The sequence below is a fragment of the Heterodontus francisci genome, chromosome 6 (genome assembly GCF_036365525.1).
Source record: "Heterodontus francisci isolate sHetFra1 chromosome 6, sHetFra1.hap1, whole genome shotgun sequence".
Taxonomy (NCBI): Eukaryota; Metazoa; Chordata; class Chondrichthyes; order Heterodontiformes; family Heterodontidae; genus Heterodontus; species Heterodontus francisci.
The window spans coordinates 122,434,310-122,454,840 of NC_090376.1; the positions used below are offsets into that span (position 1 = coordinate 122,434,310).

The 20,531-nt window shown below is 46.8% G+C and overlaps 1 protein-coding gene across 10 annotated transcripts in view; it reads left to right on the forward strand.

Moving 5' to 3' along the window:
* Nucleotides 1–20,531, forward strand: part of LOC137371521 (dedicator of cytokinesis protein 9-like) — a 291,071-nt gene that overhangs the window by 237,853 nt on the left and 32,687 nt on the right. For all 10 annotated transcript variants that reach the window (XR_010975239.1, XR_010975240.1, XR_010975241.1 and 7 more), the window contains exons 42-45: nucleotides 1,595–1,708; nucleotides 6,221–6,436; nucleotides 8,163–8,220; nucleotides 11,615–11,721. Coding sequence is in view for 7 of the 10 variants with exons in the window: in XM_068034244.1 (XP_067890345.1) it covers nucleotides 1,595–1,708; nucleotides 6,221–6,436; nucleotides 8,163–8,220; nucleotides 11,615–11,721 (495 nt within the window). In the remaining 3 variants the exon portion in view is untranslated. The remainder of the gene's footprint in view (nucleotides 1–1,594; nucleotides 1,709–6,220; nucleotides 6,437–8,162; nucleotides 8,221–11,614; nucleotides 11,722–20,531) is intronic.

The window sequence follows — 20,531 nt, forward strand, 5'->3', positions numbered from 1 at the left end:
TGGGAAAAGGCCAACAGCAGTCTGTAAGGACTCAGTGCAGAATTCCCATCCCATTCAGTTTGGCTCCATATTGACCATTTGAGATGCCATAAGAACAAAGAACACAATCATTGTGGAGTCTTGAGCTTTAGTCTATAGGATGTTGAAGGAAAGGTGAAACAGTCTATTAATAATACAAGGTTGCTTCTGCAGTGAAAATTTGAATTTGAGAATTCGAATTGAGCAATGGAAATAACCCAACTAAAAGGAAATTCACTGTTCAGAGACCACTATTGAAATTAAGTGGAGTAGACTGTACTTGTCATATAACCGTGCTGTTTTTCACCCGGAACAGCTTAATGTTGGTATTAGGTGCCTGAACGTTTTTCAGATCCTAAGTCCATCAATTGACTAGTTACAAAGGAACTTTGGGCCAATTTTACCCGAACTCTCCATCTCGGAAACCCACCGGATTGGGTGGAACGCTGATTTTATGCTCGTCCAATATTTCTCGTTGGCTTGAATGGAGAGTAAATCGGGTGCAGCGTAAAACCAATATTGTAGCCAATCCCGTCAGTTTCCCTACTGGTGGGATTGGTTAAAATCCAACCCCCTCCGTCATGTATTAATTTATTTCAGGAGGAGACGATGGAACTTTTCAGAAACTTAGGAGTAAATGAATATTTAAACCTGTTAATCCATCTGCAGAAACATCACACTTTTATAAAATTGGCAGTGATTAGTTCAAATAGGAAATAATAACGAGATATATTGACCAGAAAAGTGAGAACGTTTTTGTACTTTAATTCTGGCAATGTTGGGGGGGGGTGGTGGGTAATGTGTTGAATTTCAACAAGCTAAATTTTGGAAAGATTCCGGCAACTTGCATTTATATAGTGGATTAAACACAGTGAAATGTCCCAGGGTGCTTACCAGGAGCGATATCAGTAAAAATACTGAGTCACAAGAGGAGAAATTAGGACAATTGACTGAAATCTTGGTCAAAGTGTTAGGTTTTTAAAGAACATCTTAAAAGAGGAGAGAGACAGTGAGGCAGAGAGGATTTCAGAGCTGAGGAACACGGCAGAGGGAGGGACAAACACCAGTGATATGGATGGTGAGAATGTGGAACTGACTTTCACATGGAGTGGTCAAGGCAGATAGCAGAGATGCATTTAAAAGAAAGACTCTCATTGATATTGAGCCTTTCGTGACCTCCGGACATCCCAACCCGTGAAGTACTTTTGTAGCGTAGTCACTGTTGTTATGTAGGAAATATGACAACCAATTTGTGCAAAACAAGCTTCCACAAACAGCAATATGATAATGACCAGGTAATCGTTTTTTAAAGTTATTTTTGATTGAGGGATGAATACTTGCCGGGACACCGGGGAGAACTCCCTTTTTATACTGCAGACTTAAAGGGAAACTTGGTAAACAGAAGAGGAAGAAAGCAATGGAAGGAGATGCTGGTAACGTGAGATGAGAATGGATGGGAGGAGGCTTGTGTGGAGCAGAAACAATGGCATGGATCAGATGGGCTGTTACTATCTCTGTGTATTAAGAACATTGAGTTACTTTTCTGTTAGAAATCTGAGTGTCTTGATTTCTGTAGGTGATCATCGCAGTGAGTCAGTTAATAGCGGATGTGGTTGGCATTGGAGGCACAAGATTCCAGCAGTCACTGGCGATTATTAACAATTGTGCCAATAGTGACAGAGCTGTAAAGGTGAGAACATTATGATTTCTAATTGTTCACTCTGTGATCAATTGCTGCCTTTTCATTTCTGTTGCGTGTTCCTATAATCCTGCTGCAGTTTTGTTTTCTCCCGCTTTAGGTCCTGACGCTTGGTTGTTTTCCATTGGCACCAGGTGTTTTCTTAGAACCAGCTCGCCATTCATGAGGTGTGAGCCGAGACTGGAACTCACTCCTGTCCTGGCCCCCCCCCCCCCACCCTCGCACACACCCCAACAGAGGCACTTTGCAGCAAGACCTAGTGAATGGCAATCAGGAAGAAAATGCTGGCTGTGAGAAAGAGAGAGAGAGAGGGAGGCAGGAACCAGATCAGAGAAAGAAAGTGCACAAGAGCCAGGTCGGAGGGGAAGAGAGAGAGAGAGAGACAGGAGTCGGCAGAGACAGAGTGAGAGACAGGAGTCGCGGAGAGAGGGAGATAGGAGTCGGAGAGAGAGACGGGAGTCTGGGAGAGAGAGAGAGAGATGGGAGTCGGCCAGAGAGAAGGAGAGAGAGACGGGAGTCGGCCAGAGAGAGGGAGAGAGAGACGGGAGTCTGGGAGAGAGAGAGACAGGAGTCGGCCAGAGAGAGGGAGAGAGAGAGACAGGAGTCGGCCAGAGAGAGGGAGAGAGAGAGACGGGAGTCGGCCAGAGAGAGAGAGAGAGACGGGAGTCGGCCAGAGAGAGAGAGAGAGAGAGACGGGAGTCGGCCAGAGAGAGAGAGAGAGAGACGGGAGTCGGCCAGAGAGAGAGAGAGAGAGACGGGAGTCGGCCAGAGAGAGAGAGAGAGAGACGGGAGTCGGCCAGAGAGAGAGAGAGAGAGACGGGAGTCGGCCAGAGAGAGAGAGAGAGAGACGGGAGTCGGCCAGAGAGAGAGAGAGAGAGACGGGAGTCGGCCAGAGAGAGAGAGAGAGAGAGAGACGGGAGTCGGCCAGAGAGAGAGAGAGAGAGACGGGAGTCGGCCAGAGAGAGAGAGAGAGAGAGAGAGACGGGAGTCGGCCAGAGAGAGGGAGAGAGAGAGACGGGAGTCGGCCAGAGAGAGGGAGAGAGAGAGACGGGAGTCGGCCAGAGAGAGGGAGAGAGAGAGACGGGAGTCGGCCAGAGAGAGGGAGAGAGAGAGACGGGAGTCGGCCAGAGAGAGGGAGAGACGGGAGTCGGCCAGAGAGAGGGAGAGACGGGAGTCGGCCAGAGAGAGGGAGAGAGAGACGGGAGTCTGGGAGAGAGAGAGACGGGAGTCGGCCAGAGAGAGGGAGAGAGAGAGAGACGGGAGTCGGCCAGAGAGAGGGAGAGAGAGACGGGACTCGGCCAGAGAGAGAGAGAGAGAGAGAGACGGGAGCCGGCCAGAGAGGGAGAGAGAGACGGGAGCCGGCCAGGGAGAGAGAGAGAGAGAGAGAGGGAGAGAGAGACGGGAGCCGGCCAGACAGAGAGAGGGAGAGAGAGAGAGAGACGGGAGCCGGCCAGACAGAGAGAGGGAGGGAGAGAGAGACGGGAGCCGGCCAGACAGAGAGAGGGAGGGAGAGACGGGAGCCGGCCAGAGAGAGAGAGAGAGAAAGACGGGAGTCGGCCAGAGAGAGAGAGAGAGAGAGACGGGAGTCGGCCAGAGAGAGGGAGAGAGAGACGGGAGTCGGCCAGAGAGAGGGAGAGAGAGACGGGAGTCGGCCAGAGAGAGGGAGAGAGAGACTGGAGTCGGCCAGAGAGAGGGAGAGAGAGACTGGAGTCGGCCAGAGAGAGGGAGAGAGAGACGGGAGTCGGCCAGAGAGGGAGAGAGAGACGGGAGCCGGCCAGAGAGAGAGAGGGAGAGAGAGAGACGGGAGCCGGCCAGAGAGAGAGAGACGGGAGTCTGGGAGAGAGAGAGAGAGACGGGAGTCTGGGAGAGAGAGAGAGAGACGGGAGTCTGGGAGAGAGAGAGAGAGACGGGAGTCTGGGAGAGAGAGAGAGAGAGACGGGAGTCTGGGAGAGAGAGAGAGAGAGACGGGAGTCTGGGAGAGAGAGAGAGAGAGACGGGAGTCTGGGAGAGAGAGAGAGAGAGACGGGAGTCTGGGAGAGAGAGAGAGAGACGGGAGTCTGGGAGAGAGAGAGAGAGAGACGGGAGTCTGGGAGAGAGAGAGAGAGAGACGGGAGTCTGGGAGAGAGAGAGAGAGAGACGGGAGTCTGGGAGAGAGAGAGAGAGACGGGAGTCTGGGAGAGAGAGAGAGAGACGGGAGTCTGGGAGAGAGAGAGAGAGACGGGAGTCTGGGAGAGAGAGAGAGAGACGGGAGTCTGGGAGAGAGAGAGAGAGACGGGAGTCTGGGAGAGAGAGAGAGAGAGAGAGAGAGACGGGAGTCTGGGGGAGAGAGAGAGAGAGACGAGAGTCTGGGGGAGAGAGAGAGAGAGACGGGAGTCTGGGAGAGAGAGAGAGAGACGGGAGTCTGGGAGAGAGAGAGAGAGACGGGAGTCTGGGAGAGAGAGAGAGAGACGGGAGTCTGGGAGAGAGAGAGAGAGACGGGAGTCTGGGAGAGAGAGAGAGAGAGAGAGAGAGACGGGAGTCTGGGGGAGAGAGAGAGAGAGACGAGAGTCTGGGGGAGAGAGAGAGAGAGACGGGAGTCTGGGGGAGAGAGAGAGAGAGACGGGAGTCTGGGGGAGAGAGAGAGAGAGACGGGAGTCTGGGGGAGAGAGAGAGAGAGACGGGAGTCTGGGGGAGAGAGAGAGAGAGACGGGAGTCTGGGGGAGAGAGAGAGAGAGACGGGAGTCTGGGGGAGAGAGAGAGAGAGACGGGAGTCTGGGGGAGAGAGAGAGAGAGAGAGACGGGAGTCTGGGAGAGAGAGAGAGAGACGGGAGTCTGGGAGAGAGAGAGAGAGACGGGAGTCTGGGAGAGAGAGAGAGAGAGACGGGAGTCTGGGAGAGAGAGAGAGAGAGACGGGAGTCTGGGAGAGAGAGAGAGAGAGACGGGAGTCTGGGAGAGAGAGAGAGAGAGACGGGAGTCTGGGAGAGAGAGAGAGAGAGACGGGAGTCTGGGAGAGAGAGAGAGAGACGGGAGTCTGGGAGAGAGAGAGAGAGAGAGAGAGACGGGAGTCTGGAGTCTGAGAGAGAGAGAGAGACGGGAGTCTGGAGTCTGGGAGAGAGAGAGAGAGACGGGAGTCTGGAGTCTGGGAGAGAGAGAGAGAGACGGGAGTCTGGAGTCTGGGAGAGAGAGAGAGAGACGGGTGTCTGGGAGAGAGAGAGAGAGAGACGGGTGTCTGGGAGAGAGAGAGAGAGAGACGGGTGTCTGGGAGAGAGAGAGAGAGAGACGGGTGTCTGGGAGAGAGAGAGAGAGAGAGAGACGGGTGTCTGGGAGAGAGAGAGAGAGAGAGAGACGGGTGTCTGGGAGAGAGAGAGAGAGAGAGACGGGTGTCTGGGAGAGAGAGAGAGAGAGAGAGAGAGAGACGGGTGTCTGGGAGAGGGAGAGAGAGAGAGACGGGTGTCGGCCAGAGAGAGAGAGGGAGAGAGAGAGACGGGAGTCGGCCAGAGAGAGAGAGGGAGAGAGAGAGACGGGAGTCGGCCAGAGAGAGAGTGGGAGAGAGAGAGACGGGAGTCGGCCAGAGAGAGAGAGGGAGAGAGAGAGACGGGAGTCGGCCAGAGAGAGAGAGGGAGAGAGAGAGACGGGAGTCGGCCAGAGAGAGGGAGAGAGAGAGACGGGAGTCGGCCAGAGAGAGGGAGAGAGAGAGAGACGGGAGTCGGCCAGAGAGAGGGAGAGAGAGAGAGACGGGAGTCGGCCAGAGAGAGGGAGAGAGAGAGAGACGGGAGCCGGCCAGAGAGAGAGAGGGAGAGAGAGACGGGATCCGGCCAGAGAGAGAGAGGGAGTGAGAGACGGGAGCCGGCCAGAGAGAGGGAGAGCGAGACATGAGCCAGGTCAGAGACAGACAGACAGGAGTCGGCCAGATAGAGAGACAGGAGCCAGGCTAGCGAGAGAGAGAGAACAGGAGTCAGTCAGACCGGGGGGGACAGACAGACAGGAGTCAGTCAGACCGGGGGGGACAGACAGACAGGAGTCAGTCAGACCGGGGGGGACAGACAGACAGGAGTCAGTCAGACCGGGGGGGACAGACAGACAGGAGTCGGCCAGAGAAAGAGAGAGGATCCAGGCTCGAGAGAGAGCCAGGCACAAATTGAAGCAAGACATTGTCACAGAGGTTGACCTGATTTTCCATTGTGTGTCAGCTGATTGAAGCTACTCAGAGTCTCCACTGCCTTCTGTAGGGGTTAACAGCTGATGGAGGCTCTGGGCAGCTGCAATCAACCCTTCGCACTGTTAGCCATAACCGGAAGCATTTCCAAAAATGCATCCCCACCACCTTCAGTCACCCCTAGACGCAGGACCTTGAACTCCCAGAAGCCCTTTTCATCAGCTTGTTGCCCATGTCTACAAAGAAACTTTAAAAAAAATTGTAATTACACCAGCTGTCCTGTATGGTGAGCGAATAGTGGTGAGGACAGTATTTACAGAATTATTCAAAAATGGTCTCAGTAAAACCTCGTGTCCCTTTGATTCCAGTGTACTGGATTCCCTTCTGAGGTTAAAGACTTAACGAAGCGTATTCGCACCGTGCTAATGGCTACTGCTCAAATGAAAGAGCATGAGAATGATCCGGAAATGCTTGTTGATCTTCAGTATAGTCTGGCAAAGTCCTATGCCAGCACGCCAGAGCTGAGGAAAACCTGGTTGGACAGCATGGCGAAGATCCATGTCAAAAATGGAGATCTATCCGAGGTAATTTACCTAGAGCATCATCCCTTTGTTTGAAGAAAGACTTACATTTATATAGCATCTTCCACAAATTCAGGTCATCCCAAAGCGCTTTCCAGCCAATTAAGTGCTTTTGAGGTGATGAAATGTAGAAAACATGGCAGCCAAATTGTGCACAGAAAGCTCCCACAAACAGCAACATGATAAATGACCATATCGTCAATTTTTTACAGATGTTGGTTGAGGAATAAATATCGGCTAGGACATCGAGGAGAGCACCCTGCTCTTCAAAATAGTGGCCATGGTATTTTTTTTACGTCACTGAAAGGACAGACAGGGCCTCATTTGAACATCTCGTTCGAAGATGGTCCCTCTGACAGTGCAGCACTCCCTCAGTACTGCACTCGGGTGTCAGCCTGAATTATTTGCTCAAGTCTCTGGAGTGGGGCTTGAACCCACAACCTTCTGAGTGTGCTACCCACTGAGACCCAGTTGACAGTTTGCAATGGAATGTGTAAATCAATTCTCCTCGACAATGTAAAAAGGAGTTTACATGTTAAAACAGTGGCCCAATCTCAATGCTGACTCATTAAAATTCATGGGTTAGCGTTGATTTTACAGTTGGAGAATTTTTTTTTTATATGTAAGTTCAATTTTCAAGGAATGTGGGACTTCAGTTCCGTGGATAGATTGGAAAAGCTGAGGCTGTTCTCGTTAGAGAAGGGAAGGGTGAGAGGAGATTTGATTGAGGTGTTGAAAACCATGAGGGGTCTGGACAGAGTAGATAGGGAGAAACTGTTCTTGTTAGCGGAAGGGTCGAGAACCAGAGGGCACCGGTTTAAGGCAAAGGTCCAAAGGCGACATGCGAAAATATGTTTTTACGCAGTAAATGGTTTGGATCCGGAAAGCACTGCCCCACTGTGTGGTGGAGGCAGATTCAATCATGGCTTTCAAAAGGGAATTGGATAATTATCTGAAGGCAGGGTAAGGGCAGGGGGAATGGGACTAGCTGAGTTGCTCTTGCAGAGAGCTAGCATGGGCTCGACGGGGGTTAAATGGCCTCCTTCTGTGCTTGACCATTCCATGACTCATTCAGTTTGAAATTGGTTTCTCCCCAATTAAGTGCAGATCTCCTGTGATTGGAGATGATGGCTTCTGTGCTTCAGGTTGTTCCATGTGCCCAGGAACTGTTTAACCTACCTGCTTACATTTGCAGACTGAACTTCCCAGCTTAACTGTATGGTAAATTCCTATTAACTCATTGACAAAGTGTGACAGAAAATATTGTTGCACTGAGGCGCTGATCTTTGAGCAGGTGAGCAGGGATGGTATGCATTGTAGACATGGGGAGTCCTGGGGATGTGGAGACCCAGCGATTCTCGATGGCCAGCCATTGTTTACATATATATTCCCAGAGTCTGCCTGTCAGAACGAGAATCTGGTGTCAGGAGGCTGCAGCTGAGGGATCCATGGGAACGGTCATCGAGGACTTTCGTCTCCAACGAGCTGCCTGGGGTTGCCCAATAGGTGTCTGGAACTCGCCAGTTTGAGACTGATGAGGCCTGAGGCCCAAGTGCACATTTTCCCTGAAATGTGCACAGAAGCGAGATCTTTGATATGTTACTCTAGTTATTGTCTGGAAACTATTGCTAACCTTTAGGTGAATTAGCTCAATTTCCTGTTATTCTTTCAGCCGTATATTTTCTGAAACATCATTTTAATTGGTAATTGCATTTCTTCTTGTTTTCAGGCAGCCATGTGCTATGTTCATGTAGCTGCACTCGTGGCTGAATATCTCAGGAGGAAAGGTAGGGTTACCACATGGTCCTATTGAACGGGTATTTCGGTCAGTTAGTGTTGCTGCCATATTGAAAGAAAGAAACAACCTGCATTTATATCGTGCCTTTCACAACCTCAGGGCATCCCAAAGCGTTTTACAGCCAATGAAGTACTTTTGAAATGTAGTCACTGGTGTAATGTAGGCAAAGGGGCAGCTAGTTTGGGCTCAGCCAATTTGCTATGATGACGAAATAATGAGGGATCAATATTGGCCCAGCTCTTCAGAAGAGTGCCAGGGGATCTTTTACGTACACCTGAGAGGATAGATGGCCCCTCCGCCAATGCAGCACTCATTCCTAGTTCAGTACTGAGGATCAGCCTAGATTTTGTGCTCAAATCTCTGGAGTGGGACTTGAACCAAGGCATTTGACTTCGAGAGGAGGAAGCAGCCTGTTGACCTATGACTGCACCTTTGACTGCTCAAGAATTGGTTAAGTGTTAATTACAACAAGACACTAGTGTTATCCATTGTTTCAGCAATTGCGGAAGTGAAAACAGGTTGTTTAATTAAGGCACTATCAGAAACATTATTAGTTCTCGATTTATGTAGCTTTAATTAAATTAATTTTATTTCCTTTTGCAACCCCTCCCCCCACCCCAAACAAAAATATTGAATGATGCACAGACTCTGAGACAGACTCCTGTTGGCCCAAGTCTACATTTAATCTGGTTGCTCAGTGTTGGGTCATTAAAGAGGTCAAAGACTTGTACTGATAGAGTGCTGACTAACCCGTGCCAAAGTGTGAATGTAGCGAAGTACAATAACATTGAACGGGGAAATAGTTACTAACCTAAGCAAGTTGCGCGATTGCTCTCTGATGAAAGAACATGCATGTGCGGATGTAGACTTCCTTGTAGTTAGAAAACTGAAATGATAGAGCTTTAATTTTGATTTTTTTTTTTGCCAAACAAGTTATGTTTTTTTTCCCCTCCACGAAATCCAGAACATAAGAACATAGAAACATTGTGTAATGGCCACAGTTCCATTTAGTCTGCCTTCCTCCTGTCAGAGCTGTTGTAACCAATGATTCTTGTCCAATTTAACCCTGAAAAACAATATAAGCTTACTTGTCCCCCAGGCTATTTCAAAGTGAAATCAAGAAGTACTTCTTCAGATTGATGCTTTTTGCTATTTGGGGAATTGAGCAATATGAAGCAAAAATGATTAAACGAAACTGAGGTACAGATCAGCCACAATCTAATTGAATGGCAAAACAGGCTTCAGGAGTTGAAAGGCCTGTTCCTGTACCTACATTCCTAACAATCTCCATTCATAATATATTCAAAAAGTCAACTGCCCTCTCAGTGAAATTATGTTCACTTTGCACTCTGTCTGAATCTACAAATTGTATTATGCCCCCTTGCCTTGGAATCTTGTATCAAGTCAAATATTCCTAACTAATTCTTCACATTCGCTGAGCCTTGTTAATTTAAATACTTGCACCATGTTCCCCGCAGTCTTCGCTTTTCATAATGCAGCATTTGGGTAACTGTTTTACTCACCAGTTGCTTCCCACAGATTGATTTGTCTTCCTAAGCTCTTTCTTGGCTACAGTTTTGCATAAGGATGACAGAATTCAGATAACTTCAAAGGATTTGTTTTGTAAACAGACCTGTTAGTCTTTGTGCTGCCATCTTTCCTCAGTGATAGAATATGTTACTAAGGCGTGGTGCAGATCGTGACATGGCACAGGCACTGTTTTGGTGGATTTAAATGCTGACGTATGTGGGAAAAAAAGGTGCCACTGTTTATCTGAAATTTTCTGAAGCAACACAGCCTATTAACTGGTATTAGAACAGTTTGTACAAACATTCAAAACTTCCTCTGAATTGGAAATGCCCTAAAAACAATATTTGTAAATTTAGTGATTGGAAATGTCCAACAGTTTCCCGTTGATACAGTTTCTCAGAGTATGATTATCAATTTGCTGAGGTTTCCCTTTTTAATTGAGAAAACTGGGCCTGTATTCTCTTGAGTAGCAAAGAATGAGAGGTGATCTCATTGATCTACAGAGTGGATGTAGGTAGGATGTTCCCTCTAGCTGGTTAGTTTAGAACCAGGGGACCTAGTCACAGAATAAGGGGTGGACCATATGAGACTGAGATGAGGAGGAAGTTCTTCACTCAGGTGTTGGATGTCAAGTTCCCTCAGATAAGAATGTGCAGTCCCATACACAAACAGACTTACTGGAACAAACAACATCATACATTAGATTGACGAGTGATTTTCAAAACTTTCGCAACTGGAATCTGGGTTCTAATTCACATCAATGAATTCCCTTCTTTCATATTGTTTTATTTTTTTTTAAATCAGCACCAAACATTACTTTGGATAAAATGGGTTCTGAAATATTTTAACTGTGGTTTGATTATTCTTTTTGTACTGCTTTGATCCCTTTAGTCTTGATAGTTCTATTCCATAATCTTCTATAATAATAAATCTAAATTTAGCATTGTTAGAATTCACTCGAATGATACCAGAACTGAGAGGTTATAACTTTCAGGAAAGACTGAACAGGCTGGGGCTCTTCTTTCTAGAAAAGAGAAGGCTGAGGGGTGACCTGATAGAGATTTTTAAGATTATGAAAGGGATTGATAGGTTAGACATAGAGAAGGTGTTTCCATTTGTCAGGAAGACCAAAACTAAGGGCTATAAACATAAGGTAGTCACCTACAAATTCAGGAGAAACTTCTATAACCAGAGAATGGTGAGAGTGTGGAACTCGCTATCAGATAGAGTGGTTGAGTTTCATAGAATAGATACATTTCAGGGGAAGCTAGACAAACGCATGAGGGAGAAAAGAGCAGGCTGTGTCCACCTGAGTGGGCAGGTAACATCTTGAGCAGTATGTTCAGATTTGCAAGTGTTCCAGGTTACTGCTGTTCATCTTGCAGTTGCAGGAAATATAAACGATAGCAAGAAGAGTAGTTTGGGTAAATGCATTTTCATTATTCTATAATGGTGATCTGCCCAAGGGCAGGTCCTCTGCCCATTTCACCACGCCTCCCAGTCCTGCACTTTCCTCTTCAGTTGCTCGTAAGAGCCTCCCATTTTTACCTTCCATGAGAAATGAGCAATATGACGCGGGAAAAAGTACGAGGTGGTTTCCTGTCGCCTTCCTCATGTGTGTTTATAGGAAACACAAATCCTCTTTCTGAAGGATCCTCTCTGCCTGTGAGCAGCCGTTGTCCCTCGAGGTTCCAGCTCTTCTGCCATCATCACCGAAAATCTGTTAGTTCCGCCGTTGACCTTGGCTCGTAACCCATATGGGACCCTTAGCTGGACCTGGGCCAACTCGTAAAAGGGCAGGGTTGACGACCCCCTGAGCTCTCAGATGATCCTGCTACATTTGCTTTTTCCAGGTATATTTAAACAAGGCTGCACAGCTTTCAAGGTGATCACACCCAACGTAGATGAGGAGGCAGCAATGATGGAGGATGTAGGAATGCAAGATGTCCACTACAATGAGGTGAGTTGATCTGGACATTCTCATAACCTGTAATATTGCAATTTTCAATATTCAAACTCAGATTTTGCTACAATACTGTGTGTTGCAAATCAGGTTGTTTGATGAAATCTTCGTTGCATAGTTAATGTTTTTTACCTATTTTTCTGTGTTGGGGTGCATACCACTGTGTCACAATGTGTCAAGAAATCATCCTGATAAGACTGTGGGCGTTTTATGAATGCTCCTCTTTGCTATATTGTTTCACTTTATATTTCAGGATAATAAGGTTCTCTGAAAGAATGAAAGAACTTGCATTTATATAGCATCTTTCACGATCTCAGGATGTCCCAAAAGGCTTCATAGCCAATGAAATACTTTTGACGTGTAGTCACTGTTGTAATGTAGGAAACATGGCAGCCAATTTGTGCACAGCAAGCTCCCAAGCAGAAATGTGATAAATGATCAGATAATCGGTTCTATATGACTCATGTTGGGTGAGGGAGAACTCCCTTCTCCTGGAAATAGTCCAATCGCATCTTTTACATCCACCTGAGAGGACAAATGCGGCCTTGGTTTAATGTCTCACTTGAAAGATGGCACCTTTGGCAGTGCAGCACTCCCTCAGTACCAGCACTGGAATACACAAGTATTGGAGCATTATAACTGCAGTACTGGTGGGAGTATTTTTTTTTTTGCAGCCTATCTCATTACCAGTAAGTGCAGAATGTACATTGTAAGCAAACTCCAGGGTGATAAGAATATACTGAAGTTGCAAATTTAGTTATCAACAGTTTTGAAAGCATAAATTGTCTCTGAGATGAACTGTTAACCTCCCGTCATTGAGTTTACCAGTAGTTAATCATTGATAGGTAGATAGTCGACATAATTAAAATGTTGCCTGCTATAGCAGAATATCTTTTATGCACAGTTGTCCTATAAAGGGTTTGAGTTACTGATTATTAGTGTTTTTGCAGTGCTTTAGTTATTGATCTCTCCTGAGTCAGCCAAGTCAGAATTGGGCTTTTTAATTGTTAAGCATCTCATGGGGCTTCACAGACTGCAACGTTCCGCAGCCTAAGACTGGTAAGCTCTTCTCATTGGCCTCCAGGCAAGGACTGGGTGGGGTGTGATGAACACCACAGTGGAATAGACTCACACTTCGCACAGGTGATTCTCCACTGACAATCAGTGAATCATTCCCCATGATGTGTACTGCTTTCAGCACTAGATAAAGGAGGAAAATTAGATGGGATATATTTACCTATCAGCTGTTTATTGAGCTTCTTAGGTCATGCACTCCTGTGATTATAGCTCTATACAAAGCCAAAAGATGATGCCATCCATGATCCTTATCGAGATATTGATAACTAAATGCTGCCGACTTTGCATTTCACCCTTGTTCCAGCTGTTCCTATCAGTTTCTGTCCACAGTGGATTGTTTTTAAAGCAATTTCCCCCCATAATATCCCCTTTAATGGGGTTGGAGGAGAGAAAACAGAGGCTTATTAGAAATGGATGTTGGACAGTAACAGAGCTTCTGGAAGTGACCAGATGTGTGGTCCTATTTGACCCTGAGCAGACCTTCCGACCCCATATCCTCTCCATTAGCAAGACTGCCCACTTCCACCTCCGTAACATCACCCAGCTCCAGCCAGGCCTCAGCTCATCTGCTGGTGAAACCCTTTGTTACCTCTAGACTTGACTGTTCCAATGCTCTCCTGGCCAGCCTCCCACCCTGCACCCTCCATAAACTTGAGCTCATCCAGAACTCTGATGTTTGTATCCTAATTCACCCTCAACACACACAAATTGTCCCAAGGTGCTTCAGGGGAGCATTATCAGACCATAGTTGAGACCGGGCCACATAAGAAGATATCAGGATAGCTTTGCTAAAGAGGTAAGTTTTAAGGAATATCTTAAAGGAGGAGAGAGAGCTGGAGAGGTTTAAGGAGGGAATTCCAGAGCTCGGGGACTCGGCAGCTGAAGGCACTAGAGTGGTGAAAATCAGGGAAGCGCAAGGAGCCAGAATTGGGGGGAGCACAGCAATCTTGGAGGGTCGTAGGGCTGGAGGAGGTTACAGAGATAGGGAGGAGGGGGGGCAATTGAAGGATTTGAGAACAAGAATGAGAATTTTAAATTTGAGGCATTGTCAAATTGGGAACCAATGTAGGTCAGCAAGCACACGGATGATGAGTGAGCAGCCCTTGGGTGTGAGTTATTATGTGGGCAGCAGAATTTAGGATGAGCTCAAGTTTACAGAAGATGAAAGATGGGAAGCTGGCCAGGCGAAGATTAAACAACCATGTCTAGAGATAGCAAAGGTATGGTTGAGGTTTACTGACTTCAGGGCTGGCATTTTATCCAGGCGAGGGGGGTCTTGACCTCCAGAAAAAGTGCCGTATCGTCCCTTCTGTAGGAGGCCCACCGAATCAAGTACCAATTAGGCACTTAAGCAGACAGGGGCAGGCCTACCACTGGTTCAAGGACCCCGGTGACGGAGGTCCTGCCCTCTCAGAGCTGCTGGCCAATCAGAGGCCGGCATCTGTTTAACTGAGCAGCACTACCGCAGAGCTGCTGTAGGTGGAGCATCCACCCGAAGCCTAGGAGCGTCACTGGACCCAGGCCACAGTAGGTCAGGGTGGGAGGGGTTTTGTGATGTGGGGGAAGGGGAGTGGGGTGTAGGGGGGTCAGCAGCAAGGGCATTGGGGTGGTTTTCAGCGGGTCCCTCCCCCACTTCCGATTGCCGGGTCCCTCAATCAAGCACTAAGTGCCTTTTAATGAGCCCCCCCCCAACCCACCAGAGCCAGCAAGCAACCCGCACGGTTTTTCTTTCTGTGCTCCGTATGCAGCAACAGGCCTGACGTCCGCTGGGCTAATTGCAGCGTCAGTGGGACGAGGCCCTTAATTGCCCAGTTAAGGGTCTCCATTGACAGTGGGATGGGAAGGCCATTCACTGGCCTTCCCGCCCAGACTTAATTTTGGCGGTGTTGTGTTTGCGCTGGGCTACTGGGTTTAGTTTGTAACACCTGATTTAATTCTGAGCAATGCTCATATCACACTGTGTTAAATAAATAACTGGTTTATTTAAAGCACATTAATATTAACTATAAAGGCCTTACAGATTGGAGCACATGTCTTAACAGCAGCCTGTGTCTGTGAGACGGATCCAAAATGTCTCCCAGAAGCTTCCAGAAATCTCCCACAATTCCATTTCTCTCTAGCTGCACACCGAGGTTTAAGCAATCAAACTGAAAAGTCAAACACTACAGGCGGAAGGAGAAGGTGGCGGAGTTCCTCCAACCTCCCTTGCCACCACCTTATCTGATTCAAGGAGTGGAGGGAAGAGATTGGAAAAACAGAAAGGAGTGAGGAAAGTGAATATTTTAAAAGCCCCGCCAGTATAGAGATGTTGATTGGATTTGCATGTTGCATTGTTATAAACTGTGAAATTACTTTGCAAAAGTTTGATATTTAGATTTCAGTTCTTCCTTGGAGATATTCATGTCAGCTGACTTGCAGCATTCTTGTCTTTCAGCATTCAATTGCAGTAATATTGTAAAATTTTCAATCTTTAACCGTTTATGAATTTATTGCACTTCTATCGCATGTGATACTTATTTTCGCTTATTACAGTGCCAGCTGTTTTAATACAGCTACTGATTGTGTGGTATTTATATTTACATTCAGATTTAGTTGCTAGTAAATCTTTGCTTTATTGCACTAGAAGCTTACTTTGCAAATTGTTTTTCAATCTTGGACGTGCCTTGCACTACACAGGACCAACGAATTAGTGTTGCTACATTGTCCTTTAGGTTAAAACTGCAACATTAACAAATTAATTTGCATGGAGGTTCAGTAGGAGGCCGTTCAGCCCATTGTGCTGGCTCTTTGAAGGAGCTATCCAATCAGTCCGACTCCCCTCTGCTCTTTCCCACAGCCCTGCAAATATTTTCATTTTAAAGTATTTATCCAGTTCCCTTTTGAAAGTTACTATTGAATCTGCTTCCACCGCCCTTTCAGGCAGCGCATTCCAGATCACAACAACTCACTGTGTAAAATAAAAAAACCTCCTTCTCTCCCCTCTGCTTCTTTTACCGATCATCTTAAATCTGTGTCCTCTGGTTACTGACCAACCTGACACTGGAAAAAGTTTCTCCTTATTTACTCCATCAAAACCCCTCACTATTTTGAATGCCTCGACTAAATCTCCCCTTAACCTTCTCTGATGTAAGGTGAACAGTCCCAGCTTCCCCAGTCTCTACATTATTGAAATCCCTCATCCCTGGTAACATTCTGGTAAATTTCCTCTGCGGCAGCTCTAAGGCCTTGACATCCTTCATAAAGATACCCAGAATTGGAGACAATAATCCAGCATTTCTTTCAAAATAATGGTATTTGTGCTCTAGCCACTGACCACCTCCTGGCGCGTATCCATTGTCTCTCGAGATAAGGAGGCCCAAAGAAAGAATCCAGCATTTCTTTCAAAATAATGGTATTTGTGCTCTAGCCAGGTATCTGTCAGTATAGTATTTAATCCAAGATGAATTGCTCATCCTTTTTTGTGATGGAATTCGATGGTTATTTGCAGCTGCAGACTGACCAGCACAATAGGCATGTCAAATGTGGCTATTCTCATTCATTACTGTGACCATTTGTCTCATCAATTGACTTGGATGCATGAATCATTTCTGCAGTTCCAGGTTAGCTGAGAATAGCAATTATTGTGGGAAGATGCCGTGGAAAGCGGCAGGGTGCATTACACACTTTTTATTCATTAGAGATGGGAATAAATTTCAAAGGTCCAAATATCTGCTGTGGCTTTAGTTCATTGTACTCTTAGCCCTGAAGTCAGACAGTTCGAGCTGTATTCCTGGATGTGAGCATCTGTCATGAGAGAGAGCCCGCACTGACTGAACAGGCTGAGCATCCGCTCACTGGTTTCAATGGTTTTGGTGACCCAACGACAAATTTAACCAGTCATCGATCTCATTGCTTTTGTTGGATTGTGCTGTGTCCAAAATGGCTACCTGCGCTGTGAAACACTTTGGATCATTTTCCAAGAGATGTAATGACATGGTATATTGATGCAAGTCTTTCCATGCATCAAAGTTTGATGTGTTTTAAAATATTGGAAGCCAAATTCTATCTGGGCAACAGAAGAATTCGTGTGCTGAAGTGTTAATGTCATATTTATTCATGTGCGTATTGCTAACGGTGTAGTTTTACAATGATGCGAGTAAAACAGAACAGCAACATGAATAGTTTGGTTTTGTATGAGAACACTGAGCCCAAATACTATTTAAGAGCTTCTATTAATAGTTTTGTTTCTGTATGGTTTAAAGTTTTGCCACAACTTGAAAGCAATTTCTTGGGTGTTTGCTGGATTACACACTCCTAACACAAATACTGTGGAGCAATTAAGCTTCATATCAGAATGGCAGAATCTGCTAATTAATCCCCCTCACATTCTGTCATTTAGTGTGCGATGAAAAGAGTGTGGCATATTTTTGAGTTGTAGTGAAGGGTTTTGATAGAGTAAATAAGGAGAAACATTTTCCAATGGCAGGAGAGTCAGTAACTAAATACACAGATTTAAGGTGATTGGCAAAAGTACCAGAGGGGAGATGAGAAAGAAAGGAAGACTTGCATTTCTGTAGCACCTTTCACAACCACCTGACTTCTCCAAGTCTTGAAAACCACTGAAGTAATTTGGAAGTGTAGTCACTGTTGTAATGCAGGAAATGTGGCAGCCAATTTGCACACAGCAAGCTCCCACAAACAACAATGAGATAATGACCAGATAATCTGTTTTTGTGATGTTGATTTGAGGGATAAATATTGGCCAGGACACCAGGGAGGGGAACACCACTTCTCTTACAAATAGTGCCATGGGATCCTTTACATCCACCTGAGAGGGCAGACAAGTCCTCGGTTAAAAATCTCATCTGACAGACGGCACCTCCAACAGTGCAGCACTCCCTCAGTACTGCACTGTAGTGTCAGCCTTGATTTTTCTGCTCAAGTCCTGGAGTGGGACTTGAACCTGGAACTTTGTGACTCAGGCATGAGTGCTACCAACTGAGCCATGGCTAACAACCAATTGAGGAGAGCTCTTTTTACGCAGCGAATTGTTGTGATCTGGAATGCGCCACCTGAAAGGGCGGTGGAAGCAGATTCATAGAACATAGAACAGAGTACAGCACAGCACAGGCCCTTCGGCCCACGATGTTGTGCCGACCCTTTAACCTACTCTAAGATCAAACTACCTACATACCCTTCATTCTACTATCATCCATGTACCTATCCAAGAGTCGCTTAAATGTCCCTAAAGTATCTGCTTCTACTACCACCGCTGGCAGTGCATTCCACGCACCCACCACTCTCTGTAAAGAACCTACCTCTGACATCTCCCCGAAACCTTCCTCCAATCACCTTAAAGTTATGCCCTCTGGTGATAGCCCTTTCCGCCCTGGGAAAAAGTCTCTGGCTATCCACTCTATCTATGCCTCTCATCATCTTGTACACCTCTATCAAGTCACCTCTCATCCTTCTTCGCTCCAAAGAGAAAAGCCCTAGCTCCCTCAACCTTTCTTCATAAGACATGCCCTCCAGTCCAGGCAGCATCCTGGTAAATCTCCTCTGCACCCTCTCTAAAGCTTCCACATCCTTCCTATAATGAGGCGACCAGAACTGAACACAATATTCCAAGTGTGGTCTAACCAGGGCTTTATAGAGCTGCAGCATAACCTCGCGGCTCTTAAACTCAATCCCCCTGTTAATGAAAGCCAACACAGCATACACCTTCTTAACAACCCTATCAACTTGGGTGGCAACTTTGAGGGATCTATGGACGTGGAACCCGAGATCCCTCTGTTCCTCCACACTGCCAAGAATCCTGTCTTTAAGCCTGTATTCTGCATTCAAATTCGACCTTCCAAAATGAATCACTTCACACTTTTCCAGGTTGAACTCCATCTGCCACTTCTCAGCCCAGCTCTGCATCCTGTCAATGTCCCATTGCAACCTACAACAGCCCTCCCCACTATCCACAACTCCAGCAACCTTTGTGTCATCGGCAAACTTACTAACCCAGCCTTCCACTTCCTCATCCAAGTCATTTATAAAAATCACAAAGAGCAGAGGTCCTAGAACAGATCCCTGCAGAACACCACTGGTCACCGAGCTCCAGGCTGAATACTTTCCATCTACTACCACCCTCTGTCTTCTATGGGCCAGCCAATTCTGTATCCAGACAGCCAAATTTCCCTGTATCCCATGCCGCCTTACTTTCTGAATGAGCCTACCATGGGGAACCTTATCAAACGCCTTGCTAAAATCCATATACACCACATCCACTGCTCTTCCTTCATCAATGTGTTTTGTCACATCCTCAAAGAATTCAATAAGGCTTGTGAGGCATGACCTGCCCCTCACAAAGCCATGCTGACTATCTCTAATCAAACTATGCCTTTCCAAATAATCATAAATCCTGTCTCTCAGAATCCTCTCCAATAATTTGCCCACCACCGACGTAAGACTGACTGGTCTGTAATTCCCAGGGTTATCCCTATTCCCTTTCTTGAACAAGGGAATAACATTTGCCACCCTCCAATCATCTGGTACTACTCCAGTGGACAGTGAGGACGCAAAGATCATTGCCAAAGGCGCGGCAATCTCTTCCCTCGCTTCCCATAATAACCTTGGGTATATCCCGTCTGGCCCCTGGGACTTATCTATCCTCATGTCTTTCAAAATTTCCAGCACATCCTCCTCCTTAACATCAACCTGTTCGAGCATATCCGCCTGTTTCACGCTGTCCTCACAAACGACAAGGTCCCTCTCACTAGTGATTACTGAAGCAAAGTATTCATTTAGGACCTCCCCTACCTCCTCCGACTCCAGGCACAAGTTCCCTCCACTATCCCTGATCAGCCCTACCCTCACTCTGGCCATCCTCTTGTTCCTCACTTAAGTGTAGAACGCCTTGGGATTTTCCTTAATCCTACCCACCAAGACTTTTTCATGTCCCCTTCTAGCTCACCTAAGTCCATTCTTCAGTTCCTTCCTGGCTACCTTGTAACCCTCTAGAGCCCTGTCTGATCCTTGCTTCCTCAACCTTAAGTAAGCTTCCTTCTTCCTCTTGACTAGCTGTTCCACATCTCTTGTCATCCAAGGTTCCTTCACCCTACCATCCCTTCCTTGCCTCATCGGGACAAACCTATCCAGCAGTCGCAGCATGTGCTCCCTAAAGAACCTCCACATTTCTGTCGTGCATTTCCCTGAGAACATCTGTTCCCAATTTAAGCTCCCCAGTTCCTGCCTAATAGCATTGTAATTCCCTCTCCCCCAGTTAAATATTTTCCCATCCCGTCTGCTGCTGTCCCTCTCCATGACTATAGTAAAGGTCAGGGAGTTGTGATCACTATCACCGAAATGCTCTCCCACCGAGAGATCTGCCAACTGGCCTGGTTCATTGCCAAGCACCAAAACCAACATAGCCTCCCCTCTAGTCGGCCTATCTACATATTGAGTCAGGAAACCTTCCTCGACACACCTGACAAAATCTGCTCCATCCAAACTATTTGCACTAAGGAGGTTCCAATCAATATTAGGGAAGTTAAAGTCACCCATGACACCAACCCTGTTACTTCTGCACCTTTCCAAAATCTGCCTCCCAATCTGTTCCTCCATGTCTCTGCTGCTATTGGGAGGTCTATAGAAAACTCCCAATAAAGTGACTGCTCCTTTCCTGTTTCTGACTTCCACCCATAATGACTCAGTAGACAAACCCTCCTCGACGACCTCCCTTTCTGCAGCTGTGATACTATCCC